The sequence below is a fragment of the Olea europaea genome, unplaced genomic scaffold, assembly GCF_002742605.1.
Source record: "Olea europaea var. sylvestris unplaced genomic scaffold, O_europaea_v1 scaffold703, whole genome shotgun sequence".
NCBI lineage: Eukaryota > Viridiplantae > Streptophyta > Magnoliopsida > Lamiales > Oleaceae > Olea > Olea europaea.
In genome coordinates, this window is record NW_019265425.1 from 146948 (window position 1) to 167310 (window position 20363).

Below are 20363 nucleotides of genomic sequence, written 5' to 3' on the forward strand. Positions count from 1 at the left end.
TATTTTGATTTTAACTATTTAAGGTGAATATTGAACTAATGGTAATAGTTGAGTTGTGCACGTGCCAGCAACTCATATCTTTTGAGTATTCCTTCATCAACGTATACATCCACAGTCAACTCAAACACTCTCTCCCTCTCTCTCTCACACACTGATAGAATCAGTGTGTGAGAGAGAAAACGATATCAATAACTACAGCAAATGCATGAACCAAACCCCCTTCCCAACCCTATATATACCCTACCCCAAACTCCCATTTTCCTCAGTCGCCTCAAAGTTGCATCCAGAGCACAAAAAAGACTGCCAAACCAATGACAAAAATGCCTTCGCAATCTTTAACTCAGATGTCGAAATGCACTATTTTCCCAGATCAAATTTCCTCTATGGATGACCTCAAACTCTCAGTTTCAGACCTCCCTATGCTCTCATGCCATTACATTCAGAAGGGATGTTTATTTACACGCCCACCATTACCCTTTACTGAACTCGTTTCTCTCCTCAAGCGCAGCCTCTCCCAGACGCTTACTCACTTCCCGCCGCTTGCCGGCCGACTCACCACCGATGAAAAGGGATACGTTTATATCACCTGCAATGATGCTGGCGTTGAATTCATTCACGCCAATGCATCCCATATTTATATCCGAGACATTATTAGGCCGACTGATGTCCCACAAATAGTGAAAACATTCTTCTCTTTTGATCAGACGGTTAGTTATGAAGGACATTTTAGACCCATTCTTGCCGTTCAGGTGACGGAATTGGGTGACGGAGTCTTCATTGGCTGCGCCGTAAATCATGCCGTTATGGATGGGACGTCGTTTTGGAATTTCTTTAACAGTTTTGCTGACGTGAGTAGGGGCATTGAAAGAATATTCCAGACTCCAGACTTTCGCCGGGAATCGATTCTGCTTTCCCAGGCTGTACTTAAAATCCCGGCCAGCGGACGAATGGTTACTTTCTCCATTGAAGCTCCATTGAGAGAAAGAATTTTCAGTTTCAGCAGAGAATCAATTCTGAAGCTGAAAGCCAAAGTTAATAACCATAGATGGGAACTTAACGGCGAGATCGACGTCACTGAACTAATGGGGAAGCATAGCAACGACACATTCAAATTCCCAGACGAAAAGTTAACGCCGTTAACATGGCTAAAAAATGTTGCCTCGAAGGAGACAAGAAATGCAAATCCAACTGCTGAGATTTCATCCTTTCAATCATTATGTGCTTTATTATGGCGCGGAATTACACGAGCAAGGAAATTACGACCTTCTAAAACCACGACGTTTCGCATGGCTGTGAATTGCCGCCACCGGCTGGAGCCGAAGCTTGAGCCACTTTACTTCGGTAACGCTATACAGAGCATTCCGACTCTCGCATCAGCCGGCGACGTGTTGTCGAAAGATTTGCGCTGGTGCGCCGGGCAATTAAATAAGAACGTGTTGGCGCACGATAAGGACACAGTGAGGAGGTATGTAGAAGATTGGGAGCGAGACCCACGGTGTTTCCCTTTGGGTAATTTCGATGGTGCGATGATCACAATGGGAAGTTCTCCAAGATTTCCAATGTATGAGAATGATTTTGGGTGGGGTAGACCTGTCGCTGTTCGTAGTGGGCAAGCTAATAAATTTGATGGGAAGATTTCTGCATTTCCGGGTCGCGAAGGTGGTGGGAGTGTAGATTTTGAAGTGATTTTGGCATCAGAGACCATGGCGGGTCTAGAGTCCGACCCGGAGTTCATGCAATATGTCACAAGTTATCAAGTGTAAAATGAAAATAAATCAATGTAACTATTTTGTAATTGTGTGAGGGGATTTTCGTGGGATATGGAAGATGAAGGATGTCTTGTATATGTTATATCATTTCTTTCTTTTTACTTTTTACATTTTTACTTTTTGTTTTTTGTTCTTTTCATATTGGACTTTTGTTATATAGGAAATAACCGTCCTAATGGCCTAGTATAGCTTGTAGAAAGTTACTGTAGATTTCTCTAAAAATCCTGTATTTATATTCCATTGAGAAAAAAATGTATGATGTGGGAACATGCTAGTAGGGATTCAATTAGATATTTAGCCTCTATATTAAAATCAGATTTTTAATATTTTTTGATAAAAATTGATTGAATATATGATTGAAAAGTTGTGGATCTCGTAAAATGTATATTTAATAGTAGACATAAATTTTCATTATCCTTATTAGCTGAACTAAACATGAATTTAACAACATGACTGGAGTTATGTATTGAATTCTTGAAAAGCATTATACATAAAAATAAGAATAATGCTATTTGCAGTCGCTCACTGCGACAGTCGTCCTACATGGCATACACAGGACAGGTGGTTATTTGATGCATTAATGAATAAAAAAATTACCACATTAATGCATCAAATAATCACCTGTCATGTGTATACCACGTAAGGCGACTATCCCAGTGAACGACTACAAATAGCATTACTCTAACAATAATAATGTACGATTCTTGTTACGTCTCTACCTGCTTGGCAGGCCATGTGGGTGCCAACTAAGCATATGTAAAGCAAGTAATGCTTCTAGTTAGCAAAGCTTCACTTTTGTGGCTAGCATGTTATTCCACCTCTCCTATACCTTGTTCGAGATGATGAGGGAGTTCCATTGCCTCACCTAGTCTCTTGAACGAAGTGTTGGAGACAACCCAACGCCTCACTGTGTTCTTCTCTGAGGCAATGTAATTCGTAGCATACATGTCACATAGCCATTCCAAGGCGATTGGGAGGACCAAACGTTGGCCAAGTAGTCCTTTTTTATCCAAGGTGATTGAGGTCTAATCTCCTAATGCTTTTGTACAAGTTGCATTTTTGACACCTTGAACAACACGCAATTTGGCTAATGTGATATCTCTACAAAGGTGATTTATAGTCAAATCCTTGCTAATCAGTCAGACACGGTATCGGAGGTCATAAACCTATGATGACTACTATTATGTGACTTCTTGAGCTTGACATGGGAGTCGTTGGGATGAAGCATCGTTTACATCTTTTTTGTCTATACATACTTACATTGAGATAATTGATGGTAATTGTAATATGTTAATCTCGCTTTCAAATATAAAGTTTACTTTCGTATTTTCCTTCTTTTGTTTTTCAATGTTTCTCCAGTACCCACATTATCGTCCATTTATTTAACTTGGACATCATAGTGCATATGCTCATGGCATCCCCTTTTTCCCCTGGATCTATGGTTTGTGCATCTAACGTGTTTGTCCAAGTGTGCAAGCAAGTACACATGAAGTGATGTAGAATGGATGGCCGAATGGATTGAGGCCTAAGGGCTTCCTAAGGGCCGGACAAAGCGAGACCTACTCGAAAGAATGTAGCTGATTTTATTCTATGAGAAATTTGCTGGTGTTTACTCTAGGAAGATAAATATCTCATTTATTTTGGCTTTCTTAAATGTAGATTGGTTGAAAATCCATGTAAAAATAAAAAAATAGGGATTGCTCCATAGATTTTGATAAAAGTTTGAGTAGATTTGAAAAAAATTGATAATATGTAGTTAAAAATTAATATAAGTAGTGAATTTTATGAAATATATAAAACTATAATAATTATTAACTTTGACATCAACTTTTTAAACTATTCCAAACTAGCACTTACAACCCATTTGTCATAGCTTTTGCTTATGTTTTTACTTTCTCTAGAAAAGCTTTTGGAGGAAGTCTCCTTAATTGTTTGTAAATTAACTTTTAAAAACACTATCTATTCTGAAAGTGTTTTTAGAAAAAGTTATATTAAACCAATATCCTCTAAAAACTCTTCTAATTATTAAAATTATTTTCATAAAATTAGACAAATGGGTTCAAAAGCAACTTTTGAGTATTAAAAGCTCTTTTTGACTTTTAAAAGCCATACCAAGTAGGCTTTGATATCCTAAAAAGAGTTTGCCTCCTGAAACACATAAGGCACAACAATTCTTGGACCCCTGTTAATATTATAGTGGAAATTTCACCGCATACATTGTTTTTTATTTAGGGGGTGTTTGAGCCCCACTTTTATGAAAATATATATTTTAGAATAGTAAATTGATGGAAAATGTGTGGTTGAAAAATAATGAAATATTTTTTATTTACATGTAATATTATTTTATTGAAAAATGTATGGTTAAAAAGAAGAGAGGGAAAAATATATTTTGGAGAAAATGGGAATCGGACAAAGCCTTGAATCCATATTTTACTTTTAGATATTATTTATAGCAAAAATCCTACAATTTTTACAGTAAAAATGACAACTGAAAAAATTCCTCTCTTATGAATTAATATACTTGTTGACGTCAAAATCAGTAAGGCTAATCTTAAGCCAACCTTTAAAAAAAGGGCGATTTATTGTTGAAAAAAGACCACAAAATATGTTTAGAGAGTGTAATTATGCCTTGAGTTGTTGTATGAAATCACTTGCCCTTTACAAGAATCCTATTCAACTATTTATACATAGTTTCAGTCGATATTACATCAAATCAGCAACAGTACCGAACTAGGAACTCGGGTCGCCGAATTCTCTTATGATTGGTCGATGAGGCCAGTGGCCATGTGCCAATATTTTCCCCAGGTAATGATGACCTGCAAGGGACTGGAGGTTGAGGACTTAAGATTGGTTGTTTCGGGTGATGATGTCACCTGTGGCAAGTGTATTTGATTGATTGGGTGATGTGACATGGGGTAATCATGATGTTTTTTGAGATAACGACGGGATTATCTGATCTGGGAGTAAGGACCGAACTCACATTTAACTAAGGTAGGGTTAGCGAACTATTTTTATTAGATCGGAGTTCGGATGTCAACAGTTATCTCCAGGTCAATTCTTCTGTAAGGGGGGCTGACCTTCTGACTTCACGAATTCTTTTTCCAAGAAAAGTAATTATTATTATGCCAGTGTCATACCTAGGTAGGGATGAGCTGTACCGCATTTTTAGATAGCTTCTTTGATAAGTTTTCTAATGCTGTGTTGTTTTGCCTAGGAGAAATCTNGTTTAATTTTTTTTTTAATTTCAAATTATGTTATTATTAGAGAATAAAATATAAATTCAAAATTTTAAAATTCAAAGTAAACATTTGAAATAAAAAATGTTAAAAATTAAACAATTTTAAATAAAATTACGTTTTGACTAAATTTTATTTCTTTTGTAATTAATTAAAATTTTATATTTTTATTTTATTATCTAATAATAATATAACTTGAAATTAAAATAAAAAATTCACGGGGCGGGGTTGGGCCGGGGCACCCTCTCGCCACGCCCTGCCCCGCCCCCCTATCGAGGCGGGTTTTTTTGCCCCATTCGGGGTGGGGCGAGTTTTTTTGCTATCACTACCTGGGGAAATCAACAAGAAGAATCCATACCTTCTACTTCTAATTTGTCCTCGGGGTGTAGAGAGATTTTTACTCCTGTTCCTATTTCTGTAGCTAACCCCGTTACTTTGGCCCGTCTTGGGGAGATGGGGCGAGATAAGGTAGACGAGGAGGTGAGTTCCCCTATGGGTAGTGAAGGGAACGATCAGTTGGAGTGGGGGCTAGTTCTTACAGGTCGGTAGTTACAGGTGATATGTTAGCTAGTTGGAGGGCAAAATATGATATTTCGAGTTCGATAATTATGATAATCCCTGAACCATCTGACCGTGCTGACACTCTCCCTATGGAATGTGTCGCATTGAATTCTGCCATCCTTCAAGCCGGGCCGAGATTACCTATTCCTAGGGTTATCCGTAAGTTCTTGTCTTCTTGGGGCATAGCTCCGACCCAGTTATGCCCAAATGGGTGTCGGACTCTGATCGCCACGCTTATTCTGTGGGATAGATTAGGTAACCCTGAGTTTACGATTGAGCAGTTCAACTCTTTATTTACTTTTAAGGAGGATGGGATGAACTTGGGTTGGTGGTACACAAGTGTTAGGCCAAGGACGGGAGGTTATCTGGTTTTAGACACCCCTTCCTCGATTAAGAAATGAAGGAAGAGTGGTTCTATGTGTCGGGGGAGTGGCAGTTTCATTCTGCCGAGGTGAATAGGGACGACATGGTCCCAGCGCTTTATCACTCGTTATGTAAGTAACTGCCTCTTGGTGTTTTGACCTAGATTGTATTCCGAGCGGCTCTAATTGATATCATGTTACTGTGCAGATTACAAGAGGCCTATACTGAAGAAAGACACTCAGAGACGAGCGAAAGCAATTTGTGCATTGCGGAAGAAACAAAGATCTTGCGAATTTTTGCTCTCGATTCCAGGCCGGCTTGTTTCAAACCAAGGTGCCGGGGCCTTCCACCGTTGCAACATCTACATCGGTTCCAATCAATTCAGGTCGGTTTTGATTGGTTTATTGAGGTGATATTTGTTAGAGTTGAGTACTGACATACTTTTTTGTTTACAGCTCACAATTCAGAAATGTTGGGATACAAGGCGACGAAAGATGCGGCCGCAGCGAAGGCCAAGAAGAGGGACCTCCCAGAACGGGATGAAAGTCGTTCTGAGGAAGTGGAGGACAAGGTCCCCTTGAAGAAGAACCATATTGGTACGCCGGCCGCACCAAGGGTCCCTGAAGCTGATCCTGCGTTGAGCTCTTCTCCTTTGGTGGCCATCACTTTGCCATCTCCAGCTCATACCTCGCCACCTCCTGTGGCACTTGCTTCCACTTCGACTAGCTCGACAAGGGTGCAAGAGAGGTGCCCGAACTTACAAAGGCCATCACTGGACAGTCTGCTAGGCCACTGTCCAGAGATCTTCCTAGATTACTTGCGAGCTCCATCTCCATTGAGGGAGGTTACTACTGCACTTCTCCCACCTCTGCGTGATTTTGCAAACCTGCTTACTAGGAGTTGCGATGAAAGGGAGTAGGGCTTCCTTAATGAGATGCCCATAGGTGAGGCTCTAGTGACTGCTCAACTCCATGCCCATCACTCTATCCTTTACATGACGGCCGTAGCTGATAAGGTATTTTCCTTACTTCATTTTATTTGATGATTCACATATTTGCGAGGTGCTTAACTTATGGATTTTAATGTAGGCGAAATCTGAACTCGACAAATTGATGGAGGCCAAGGATCAGACCTTGAATTTGTATAATAGCATGGAGGCTGAGAGAGCTTAGTTTGCAATAAAAGAAAAAGAATATGAGGAGAAGCTTAACACGATAGGGTTTGAGCTGAACTCGAGGCTGGAGATGGAGGAGAAGTGGATGGGGGAGATCTCTGAGGGAGGATGCCGATTGTAGGGCTGAGGTTCAGGAGAAGAGGATTTAGGAAGAGAGAGTTCGGACTGAGGAGATTGTGGAAAAGGTACGGGAGGCATATGAGAGAGCAAGAGAGGCGATGCGTAGAGCTGAGGAGGTTGAATCTAGGGCTGCGAGGGCAGTGGAGACTTGGAGGTCATCCTCTGAGTTTGACGCTTTTGCTCAGGATGCTTACGTCGTGGCTCTGGAGGAAGTAGTAAAACACATTCACAGAGAGAGGTCAGGTTTCGACGTGGGTTTCCTTGAGGAGGCTGTGGAAGAGCAGAAGGAAGAGCTTCAGCATTTGTCGAAAGTGGCAGGGGTTTGGATTTCTCCCGCTGATGAAGATGGTGTCGCTCCTCGCGAAGATCTCCCTCTCCCTAGCTCTTCTTAGGACATTTTTTGGATTTGTGATGAATTTGTTAAACTTTATGGATATCTTGTTTGTGCTCGAAGATGAGCCGTACTCTATTTTGAATGCTTATGAAAATGTATGTTTTCTTTTTTTGTGGTGTCTAAATTTTATTGCTTATTTCATCCTTTCATGAATTTTTAATGATGGAATGTCTTCTAGTCAGTGTATATGATAGTACTCATAAGTCATGTGAACCTAGATCGGCCTGCACATGCTGCTGGGCTTCGTAGAATTTCCAAATTAGAATTTTATCTAAGGGTAATAGCATTTACAACCTTAGATCGGTCTGCGTATGTAGCAAGGCTTTGTAAGATTCTTTATGAGAAATGTCCACTAAGGGTAACACGTACAGCCTTAGATCGACCTGCGTAAGTAGCAATTCTCCTGTCTTTTCAGGTGGCCCACATGAAGACTTTCTGGTTCCCCATGCAAGAGTTCCATTTACAAAATTACACATTTTCCCACATTCACAACAACTTTGCACTGACAAGTACTACACCTTTTGACCGGATTGTTGCAGGAAATATTGGTGAGAGAATACAAAATGGTGGGTCCCATTAACAAGTGCATTATTTTTTGTCCACTACTGTTTTGTCACCCGGATTTGAAATGCAACAACACCGACTAGTTTCATAATTTTTAACTCATGATAACATTTATTTCGCGTCTACTTTCGACAAAGAAAAACACGTGTTTATTGTTGTGCCAGATAATCTCTGAACATATCCCACTCATCTCGTCGTGACTCCGGTGCATTAATTTCCGCTGAAGATTCGTCACGTGTACTTGGTAGCTCCACTTCTGCTGTGTCGGGGTCTGTCTCCGCTCTTAGGAATGCTTCGTCCACCACACCCGCCCGTCGAAGAAAGTTATGAATGGTCATGGTTGCAATTACAACATGTGTTTGCACGTCGAACGCATAACTAGGCATACGATCCAGTATTTTCCAATGACTTTTCTAAACGCCAAATGCACGTTCGATGACGTTTCTGCATGACGAGTGCCTAAAATTAAATTTTTCGCGGGCATTTCGAAAGTTACGTCTGCGCCCAGTGTCACCGTCATAGAATTACTGAAAATGGTACAATACATCTGAGCCCTTATAGGGCGCCATATACCCAGGTCGATGAGCAAATCCCGAGTCAACCAGGTAATACTTCCTAGGTGCAGGTTGCGAAAACTCAAGCTCTGGAGTATGTATTGCCCACACCAAGATTCGAGCATCGTGGGAGTTCCCCGTCGTACCTACAAGTATGAATGTGAAGCATAAATTGAAATCACATGCCTCTAGCACATTCTGTGTCGAAATTCCTTTTCGTTCGATACAACTCACGCGTTGCTCCCGTGGAAGCACGGCTTTGACGTGGGTTCCGTCAATCGCACCAACGCAATCTCAAAAAATGTGATGCTTGTTAAGATTCGGAACGTGATGCTCGGCATAATTATTGTAGTTTGGATCTGGTCGAATTACTCGTTGAGAGAATTCGAGGACCGCCCGAAGCACAAGCTTGAAGTAGTGTCCAACGATTTCCAATGAATGGTTGAATAGGGTCTGCACCTGTCTGTACCCCTTCCCATGTGCTAAAATGCAGAGAAACATACCAACCTGTTCATAAATATCTAAGTGCTGATGACTGCGAAGCCCGTACTCGTCACGCAGCATATGTGCGAACGCTCGCAACATGACGGGATACATGCAAAATTTTGTGTAGCATTGTTGAGGACTACAGTTCATTGCGTCCAACATGAACATATGACCATTTCGCGCGAACGGATATCGTGAAACACGAGTGCTTTGTTCGCGATAATAGTTTCTGAGAATAACCTCGTTCATTTGACAGTATCGAAACCACTTCATAATGTCCACTTGCAATTCTTCCACGAATGCCTCGTCGCCCTGTTCGTCCTCTACATCAGAGGTTGGATGCAACTCGCAGGTGAATTCCGAATGTGTCATTTGAACATAATCACAATATGATATCCAACACTATAGCCTTTGCATGTTGTAAACTTCGACTACATTTATGTGCCTTTTATAGAACGTTTGCTATGGCCATGGCAACCAATAATTGAGGTGCAGATGGGACTGATGTGACCAGTCCACCAACTAATGCAACACTTGAGTGACCCAACCGTGAAAAATAGTCAAAAGTTTGTTTGTCTGCACATATGCTTGTAATCTTCAAGAATCAAACTTTTAGCACGCATGTGAGAAAATTTTGCAACTGGTAAAAGCAAACATAGGCAACTGTTTCCCATAGAAACTAACAAAATTCAAATGTCCTCACATCAAACATAGTACATGTCAAAGTCAACAACAGTAAGAAAAATTACAAATTTCCCACGGACGTGGACGTAATGGACAGAAACATATCTCATCGCGGCTGCATTTTCCTATATTCCTGGTAGCTCCACTCCAACCAAGCAAACTTGTCGTTTGCATTGTCTTGCACGTCAAGTACCTCTCTATTGGCCCTCTGCGAAAGGAACTTGCATGTGTAAAAGTATAGATCCGTTTGCTTCTGGAGTCGACCCGTAGCGAACAACTCGCTCATGCATGTCTTCGGGTCGGACACAGCATCTCCAATGAAGTGGTCAATTTTTGCAGCAATCTTCTCACTGGTGGAGGTCGTACAGTCCACAGAATATGACATGTCCCGAGATGAAAACTTTTTCCTCTTCTCCTTTGCTTGCTTCCCCGCGGCCTTCCGTTTGTCCCTGCTGTGTGGGCCAGATTCATCCCTAGCCGACGATCGCGGTGCGGCAACACGGGCCTCGTCGCTTGAGCCGCTACTCTCAACATCGACTGGGAGCTCATCACGGTGGTCTTTGTGTGCACTATCTTCGAACATGGCGAAGCCAGTGCGGCATGCTTGGCTAGGGGTGACTGCGTATTTATCGGAGTCGAACACATCCCCGAATAAAACCTTGCATCGGTACAACTCACGGCAATCCTTGTCCTTGTATTCTTTGTACTCTTTCCTCTCCCGAAGCAATACAAAGCAGATGAGGTTCACAATGAAGTGTGAGAGAAGCAAATACAAATGACTGGAAAAAACATGGGGAATGCATCCATTTCACAAAATAGCAGCAATATCAGCCATTCCTATCCATGCACATGAATGTGTGAACGAAACATAAACACAGTTACAATGCTAGGTCCAACTCTGCAGCAAGGATTTGAAACATGAACGACAACAACCCGAAGCACATACGTAGAGAAATAAAAAGCTTCCTCGAGTTTATTACAAGAAAAAAAATTTATATTACTGCCAGCAGATATGCAGCATTCCTGGTGCTGGAATTCAGCTTTTAATACGTATAAAAGGCTCACATACAGTTACAGATTCACCTGCAGGGAAAAGACAGAAGGAACTTATATCACTGATTTCACTGGCTTAAACAATACACAGACAATTTCTTGTAGTAGACAGAGGTACAGACGTGCTGCATATGGCTATAATAGATGCTGTACATGTATTTGACACAGTGGAGGAATGAGAATGAATGCAACATTTACTGTGTTCAGGTAACCATGCGGATGGCGTTGCAATATCTCATACTTCTAACTCTAGAAAACCATCACACAGAAAACTCATAATCATAGGCTGGAATAATCGAAAGGGTGTCCATACATAGCAATTCACTTTGTACGTTGTGGAATTAATGTTATAACAGGGGTTACAGTGTACAAAACATCAAAATTAAGGGCATGCATCTCCTATGAAAAAAATGGACAACATTTTGTCGAAGCTCAATACATATCCTGTTCCGTTAATCAGTAGTTTGTTTACTTTGGACATTCAACACAAACAACAGAATTTTCAAACATTTGTCACATGCCTGTATAACATATTCCTCCCTATACTATAAAGACAGTCGGTTCTGGAATAACTCAGGCCTTTCCAATTTCGGATATCAAATATTGAATATGTTCTGAAACATAGTACTGATGAGTTTATGACGGTACCTTCGTCTTTCAATCCCACCACTCGGTCGAGGCGCTGATCAAGCCAGTGGACGTGTCGTATGCAACGCCATTGCTGTTGATCTATTCTTCGAATCTCTTGTGTTTCAAGCAGAGTGCATCCCATCGATTTTTTAGCTGCTGCTTGCTCCAATTGTGGCCGGAGTTGGTGTTGAATAAGTGAACCAATGTCTGCCATCTGAATTTGGTGAAGCACTTCCCATTTCGGTGTCCATCAGCGATTATGGTCTCACAGGAGGCGACAAAAATTTGCATCTTATAGTCAGTCCATTGTGCATGCTTATGAGGCCTCGATTCACTGTCAACAAGATGGCCATGTGATGTGGAAGAGTTCGGGTGTGGGTGTGAACCAAAATTTGGCTGCTGCAAAATGGGAGGAAAAATTGTTACTTTCCATCAGCAGAATCAACGATCATGGCATTCTATGGTGATCAGAAAAATTAACAAAAGGTTCGAGTTCAAGTACCGTACCGGGGACGTGACGGGGTCCATGGTTGTTCACTGTGGGTGAGCAGTTTTTTTCCAACACCTGACCGTGTGTGTGCCGGAGAAACTGGGAGCGCAGATTGTGACTGTGGGCGTCGAATATGACTGTGGGCGTCGACTGTGACTGTGGAGTTGCTTCAATCGATGGCCGAAGAAGGCGAATGTTGTCAACGCATCTTCGGGGTTGAAGCTGTTGGCAGGGGCTACATCAACCGGCCGCTGCTGTCGTCGAAGTAGGGTGGGGCGATCGGGTTGTTGCAGAAAATTATCTCAACGTCCGGAATGATTTATCACAGTCAGACCAGGAAAAATTGTAGATATTGCGGCCACCGGACAACAGTTAATTTTTGCAGCTTCGTCCAGTGCAAGCGCGGTGTCGGTGGCATCCTCCAGTAGAGCAACGGTGTCGGCATCGTCGTGGAGTGGAGGAGTTTTCACAGTGATCTATCTTTGCTTTTCCATTTTGCAGACGACAAGAAAGGGGGGTTGGTGTTGGCCTTAATTGTGAGGGTACAAATGGAAAAATGCAAAAGACATGTGTGTCAGTATTTTTTATTCAAATATCAGGCTGAACATGAAATTGTGACTGTTGGAGGCATCAACGGTCACAAAATCACTTAAGTTTGGGAAAAATAGTGCGCCCAGACAAGGCCTAAGATTTCTTATGAGGAATGTTCATTAAGGGTCGTAGCACTTACGACCTTAGATCGGTCTGCATATGGAGCAGGCTTTTGTAAGATTTCTTAGGAGAAATGTCCACTAAGGGTAACACGTACAACCTTAGATCGGCCTGCATTTGTAACAGGGTTTTGTAAGATTCCTTAGGGGGAATGTGTAACGCCCCAAATTTTTTTTTTAAAATAGGTATGGGCCGTTACCAGAAACTTACTTTTATTTATTTTAAATACCAAACGGTAAGAATAAAATTCTTAAATAAACAAGATACTAGAACATTCATAAATTAAATTTAAATCATGAAAACATACGCAATCAACAGACAAATCAAATAACATGTTTTTATATACAACCAACTAGTAAATTTAAAGGTTGTTGAAGAGAGACACAAAATAGCCTAACGAAATTGTTTTTGAATGATTTCTTGAAAAACAATTTCTTTACTTGGCAACCCGCGCATCGCTCAGCCACCTCCACGTCGACCCTACTGATCTGAAATGTTGAAATTAAAAGAGTAAGTAATCACACTCAGTAGGATACGTGCGTCCGAACAATATGATAACTTTTAAAACGTAAATTCATAACATTTCATACCATCATTTCATCAAGAGCAATCGGTGATCAGTCGAAAGCTCTAGTACATTTGAGGAGACCTGAAAGCGATCTCACATTTCATTTCATTTCTTTGAGACTCGCAGGTCAAACATTTCATTTCATTTCATTGGACCCGCAGGTCAATAAGCATTTCGTGAAATAAATCACGCATGAAAATCATAATATTGAAAGGACATATCACTTGCACATAAAAGTATCCTACCTCTTTTAACAATAAAATTGTTGGAAGTAGGAAATTCACATTCCCAAAACCTTTCGCCGTTGCCGAGTCTATATGCCGAGAAAATTATCGAAAATATATTTTGTGATAAATCATGAGTTGATTGATGATTGCAAAGCAAAAATCAAGATTTTGGATACTGTGAGGATGTGAACGTGTAGCTGATCAAAGTGAGTGAAATCCAATGCAAAAGTAAATATGCATAGGAAAACATTATTTTAAACTGATGACGTCTAATAAGTATAATTGACGCTAATCACTTAACAAGGCCCCGTTTTATACTATTAAATCATTTAAAAAGGCAGTGGTCAATCTAGGTAAGAAGTCTTCATTTTCGACCTAATGATTATAGATAATTAGGCATGATTTATGCTAATTAATTTTTAACATCCAAATTTACCTCACTTACTTGATTAACACTTTAAATTAGTATTTACCAATTACAAGATTATAATGTTCTCCACATTCTATTTTTACATTAAATGATACTAAATACACGTATTGAGAAGAGACAATATTTTAATATGATTTCAAAGTTGAATCCTAAAGCGAGACGAATCGTGAGCACGTAATAACATATAAATATAACTACTATAATAAAGTTATAAACATATCGTAATTAAATTAATAGGCACGTCGATTGTTCGTCCAAGATACGTTTAACTGTAAAAATATAATTATTCACGGTACAATAATTATATCAAATAAATAACAGATGCAACCTAACCAACAAAATCTCGTCAATTAATTCCGTTAATCAATCCAATTACAAAACTCCTTGTTTGGATATCAATCAAGTTAAATGAATTAGAATCTATTTAATATAAGAATAATCAAGTTTGCATCAATTTACATAAAATGACAGGTTATCATATAATAACATAACATCATATAAAAATGAAATAAATAATTATATAATGTATTATAAGCTTAATTGGACTATATACCCAAAATAATTAACTTTGATGGGGATGTAGAATATTTGTCAGGGACCCAAATTGTGTCTTACCATTTGTCTAGCAATTTGTGAGAAATTTACTTAATATGAAAGAAGATATTTAAGGGCATTGTTAATTCCAAACTACCCAGTCGAAAATGTAAAAATATTACAAGTCACATGCATATGCAAATTAAATTGATATTTCTAGGTAATGATCCCCAAAATTTTCTATAATTATTGATTAACTGTAATATTTATTATGGGAGGTTGAATGAAATTCTAGCACTAAGGCAAGTTTTGCTCCCTTAAAATACACGTGCATGATCTATCAAATGAGGTGGAAGTCTAGACAATTAAATCCCCCAAACCTTATACTTGAACTAAGACACGTAATCCCCACCCCTCCCCAAAGCCAAGACAATAATGATTAATCATAAATAAAATAAAATTTTCGGAGCATTACAGAATGTCCACTAAAGGTCGCAGCACTTACAACTTTAGATCGACCTGCGTAAGTAGCAGTGCTTTGTAAGATTCCTTAGGAGGAATGTTCATTAAGGGTTGTAGCACTTACGACCTTAGATCGGTTTGCGTATGGAGCAGGGCTTTGTAAGATTCCTTAAGAAGAATGTCCACTAAGGGTAACACGTACAGCCTTAGATCGTTTACATATGTAGCAGGGCTTTGTAAAATTCCTTGGGAGGAATGTCCACTAAGGGTCGCAGCACTTACGACCTTAGATCGGCCTGCATATGAAGCATGACTTTGTAAGATTCCTTGGGAAGAATGTCCACTAAGGGTCGCAACACTTACGACCTTAGATAGGCCTACGTATGGAGCAGGATTTTGTAAGATTCCTTAGGAGGAATGTCCACTAAGGGTAACACATACAACCTTAGATCGACCTGCGTATGTAGTATGACTTTGTAAGATTCGTTAGGAGGAATGTCCACTAAGGGTAATAGGTACAGTCTTAGATTGGCCTGCGTAAGTAGCAGGGCTTTGTAAGATTTTTCAGGAGGAATGTCCACTAAGGGTAACACGTACAGCCTTAGATTAGCCTGCGTAAGTAGCAGGGCTTTGTAAGATTCCTTAGGAGGAATGTCCACTAAGGGTAACTCGTACAGCTTTAGATCGGCCTGCGTATGTAGCAAGGCTTTGTAAGATTCCTTGGGAGGAATGTTCACTAAGGGTCGCAGCACTTACGCCCTTAAATCGACCTGCGTATGGAGCAAGGCTTTGTAAGATTCCTTAGTACTCTGAACAATATGTTCAAAAATAGGAAGTCCATTTTCATTGGTGTGATTGACATTACAAGTGGGTTTTATATGTCACGTACTTTTCCCGTTCATTGATAATACTACTTGAGGTGTTCGACATTCCAAAGATGGGGTAAAGGTCTACCCGCTAAGTCTTCCAGCTCATATCCCCCTTTTAGTAGGACCTTCGTTATCAGATAGGGACTCTCCCAATTTGGGCCTAGGCATCCACCGCCTACCTCTCTTGTGGGAAAGAATACTTTTCGTAATACGAGGGATCCTACTTCGAATTCTCTTTTTCGAACTTTTTGATTGTGGTACTTGGCGTTTCGCTGCTTGTAAACGACATTTTTAAGTTCGACATTGTTCCTTTTCTCCTCGATTAGGTCGAGTTCTGTACGAAGAGCCATGTGGTTCCTTTCTTCGTCGTAATCAGTTATGCACAGCGAGGGAATGCTGACTTCTAGTGGGATCACAGCCTCTACACCGAAAGCCAGTGAGAACGGTGTTTCTCTTGTGCTAGTCCTTGCAGTGGTGCGATAAGAACATAGCACACTGGGGAGTTTGTCGACCTATCCTCCTTTAAAAAAGTCAAGTTTTACTTTCAATATATGCTTAATAATTTTGTTAATGGCTTCGACTTGGCCGTTTACCTACAGATGGTTCGGCGTTGATAAATATTTCTTGATGCCGAACTCTTCACAGAAATGTAAAAGTCGTGTGTTGTCGAACCGTTTTCCATTGTCCCTAACAATGGAGTGAGGTATGCTGAACCTGCAGATGATTGATTTTCACAAAAAATCGGTTGTTTTCTGTTCGGTGATCTTGGCAAGTGGCTCTGCCTCGGCCAATTTGGTGAAGTAATCAACTGCGATGATGGTGAATTTTACACCTCCTTTTCCAACGGGCATAGGTCCAATTAGGTCAACCCCCCATTTTGCAAAGGGCAAAGGTGTTGTTACTGGGTTCAATTTGCGCAATGGAGCGTTTATGATGGGGGTGAGGCGTTGGCATTTTTCGCATCTTTTGACAAATTCAAGAGAATCACGTCTTATTGCAGGCTAAAATTATCCTTGTCGTATGATCTTGTGGGCTAGTGAGAGCCCACTTGAATGGTTTCCACATATTCCTTCGTGAACGTCTTGCAGGGCATGCTGAGCTTCTTCTTCGTTTAAACACCTTAACAAAGGTGTAGAATGACCCCGTTTGTATAGTACATCGTTAATGAGTGTATACCTGGCCGACCTAATTTAAAGCTTTCTAGCCTCTGCAAAATTTTCGAGACATTTCCCGATTTTTAGGTAGGTGACGATCTCATCCTGCTAGGTTGGTTTGTGGTCTATCATCATATAGACCACTTCGTCCAGCTCGATAGACGGTAGGAATATTCTTCCCACAGGGATGCTATCGAATTCTTCGATTCCCTCACTGGTGGCTAGCCGGGTCAGTGTGTTTGCGTGACCGTTCTGCGATTAGGGAATTTGCTTGACTTCGGTGGTGTTGACCCTTTCAAGTTCTTTTCTTACAACTTGTAGATAGTTGTCCATTCTTTCTTCTTTCACCATATATACACCGTTGACCTGATTTACGACTAGTTGAGAGTCGCTGTGTATGATCAGGTCAGAGATCCCCAACCCTGAGGCCATCCTTGTGCCGGCAATGAGAGCTTCGTACTCTACCTCATTGTTTGAGGCTTTAAAGTCAAATGGCAAGGCTTCGTAGAATATGCGATGTCTAGGGTTCATTAATACGACACCTGTCCCAGATTGTTCTCCGGTGGATGAATCATCGACATAAAGTATCCATGAGATTTCTTCTTGTAGCTCCTCGATTAGGACGTTGTAGAACTCAGAGACAGAGTCGGCGAGTGTTTGGCCCTTGATGGAGGAACGTGGCGTGTATTTGATATCGAATTGTTCGAGCTCGATTGCCCATTTTACCATCCGACCTGAAGTGTCGGGTTTTTGTAGTGTTTGCCTTAATGGAGAGTTGGTAAGGACCTCAATGGGGTGTTCCAAAAAATATGACCTTAGTTTTCGCGCGGTCATCAGCAGGGTGAATGTCAGTTTCTCTATAGGTGAATATCTGAGCTCGACTTCGTGAAGTGCCTTGCTTACGTAATAGATTGGGTGTTGAACACCGTTCTCTTCTCGGGTTAGAACCGCACTAATGGTATGTTCTGAAACGGATAAATAAAGTTTCAGGACCTCGTCGGCCTTAGGTTTTGAAAGCAACGGAGGCTGAGCTAGTTGTCTCTTTAGCTTTTAAAGGCGTCCTGGCATTCTTTGGTCCATTCGAACTTCGTTCCTCCTCGTAACGTGTCAAAGAAGGGTTTGCAACGGTCCGTAGACTTGGAGACGAACCAGCTGAGGGCAGCAATCCTTCCGGTTAAACTTTGTATCTCTCTAGGTTTAGTTGGAGGGCTCATTTGGATGACAGCTTGTATTTTTTCAGGATTTGCCTTGATTCCTCGGTTGTTCACAATGTAACCTAGGAATCTTCCAGAGCTGACCACGAAAACACATTTCTTTGGGTTCAACTTCACTCCATACTTCCTCAGTATATCAAACATCTCGGCCAGGTGCTGACAGCGATCCTTAGCCTTGATGCTTTTAACCAGCATATTGTCAACATACACTTCCATTGTTTTTCCGATCTGTTGGGAAAACATGGAGTTCACTAGTCGTTGGTAGGTCGAACCAGTGTTTTTGAAACCAAATGGCATTACTATGTAGCGGTAAAGACCTCGGTCAGTTACAAACGAGGTATGTTCTTGATCTGGGCCGTACATCGATACCTAGTTATATTCGAAATATGTGTCATGAAGCTGAGTAGTTCGTGTCCGATAGTGGCGTCCACCATTTAATTTATTCTTGGTAAAGGAAAACTGTCTTTTGGTCATGCTTTGTTGAGGTCGGTGAAGTCTATGTAAACCCTCCAATCTTCGTTGTGTTTTTTCACAAGGACCAGATTTGCGACCCACTTCGAGTATTTGGCCTCACGGAGGAAACTATTATGCAACCGTTTTTGCACCTCCTTGTTGGGTGCTTTATATTTTTCAGGGTTCAGAGGTCGTCATTTTTGCTGCTTTGGCCGAATTGGATGATCCACCTGTAATTTGTGGCATGCGATGTTGGGGTCTATTCCTCTCATGTCCTCATAATTCTAGGCAAAGACATCAATGTTTTATCTAAGGAAGGCCACAATTTCATTTCGGGTGGATAGTTGTAGCTCGTGCCCGACTTTGAGCTCCTTTGTTGGGTCCTTGGCACAGACTTGAACTCCTTCTAGTTCTTCGGTGGGTTCTCCTCCTTCGATCCTGGTTCGCAAGTCTAGTGGAATGAGCTCGGATTCCCATACATTTTCCTTATGCACTCTTGGGGAGTCGCGTTGATGGCTGGTACAAGTTTCCCTCATGGCTGTAGTTTGAGGGTCCTGCCATTGTGAAGAACTTGGTGGTGTATTGGATTTATGGAACTTGAACTACGACTCATGGCTCTCCGATTTTGTGGAGAGAATGAGACTATTTTTTACAATTAGGACCCTCCTTCTAGTGCCAAACTGTTGACGTTCAAATTAGTAAGGCTAATCTTAAACCAACTTTAAGAAAAAATGGTGATTTATTGTTGAAAAAAGACCACAAAATATGTTTAGAGAGTGTAATTATGCCTTGAGTTGTTTTATGAAATCACTTGCCCTTTTTAAGAGTCCTATTCAATTATTTATACATAGTTTCAGCCGACATTACATCAAATTAGCAACAGTATCGAGCTCAGAACTCGGGTCGTCAGATTCTCTTCTGATTGGTCGATGAGGCCGGTGGCCACGTGTCAATGTTTTCCCCAGGTAATGATGAATTGCAAGGGGCTGGAGGTTGAGGACTTAGGATTGGTTGTGTCGGGCGGTGATGATGTCACCTGTGACAAGTGTATTTGATTGATAGGGTGATGTGATATGGGGTAATCATAATATTTTTCTGAGATAACAACAGGATTGTCCGACCTGAGAGTAAGGATAGAACTCACATTTAATTGAGGTGGGGTTAGCGAACTGTTTTTATTAGATCAGAGTTCGAATGTCAACAATACTCATTAACCACAATCACTCCATCAAACACGTCCCAAATCATCCGCTTAACTTGCCAAAAGAAAATCCCAATCACAGTCTTTCTATTTACTAAAAAAATCATAACATCACCCATCATCTTGAATCGTCAGAAGGAATCTATCAAATTTATAGCTTTATTCATATCAAAATCTTAGTATTCTGGTATGAAATCTTGCCAAGAAATTAACATCCATACTTCAATCAAAGGGGTTCTAGATTTGTATCCCATTCGTGTAATTCGTAATAGAGGTGAAGACACTTGGCATCCAATTGGTATGAGCAGTCCAAAAGTTCTTGATTTTCATGTTATGAAGATATTCACTAGTCCATTATTGCAATAAGACAAAAGGTAGAAGATATATCACAAATGGAATAGAACATAGGTATATAAATCCAACTAGATATGTCATAAATTGAATAAAAACACAATCTCATAT

General features: G+C 40.7%; 2 protein-coding genes across 2 annotated transcripts; both read left to right on the forward strand.

The window, feature by feature from the left end:
* Positions 1 to 248: 248 nt before the first annotated feature.
* Positions 249 to 1867, forward strand: LOC111390666 (uncharacterized acetyltransferase At3g50280-like). The gene has a single exon (XM_023015725.1). It carries the CDS (start codon positions 312 to 314, stop codon positions 1761 to 1763), a length of 1452 nt encoding a protein of 483 aa, XP_022871493.1. The 5' UTR covers positions 249 to 311; the 3' UTR covers positions 1764 to 1867.
* Positions 1868 to 5926: 4059 nt separating this feature from the next.
* LOC111390676 lies at positions 5927 to 7671 on the forward strand. Its single transcript, XM_023015742.1, has 3 exons — positions 5927 to 6314; positions 6385 to 6944; positions 7018 to 7671. Exon 2 carries the CDS (start codon positions 6399 to 6401, stop codon positions 6846 to 6848), a length of 450 nt encoding a protein of 149 aa, XP_022871510.1. The 5' UTR covers positions 5927 to 6314; positions 6385 to 6398; the 3' UTR covers positions 6849 to 6944; positions 7018 to 7671.
* The last annotated feature ends 12692 nt before the right edge of the window (positions 7672 to 20363 follow it).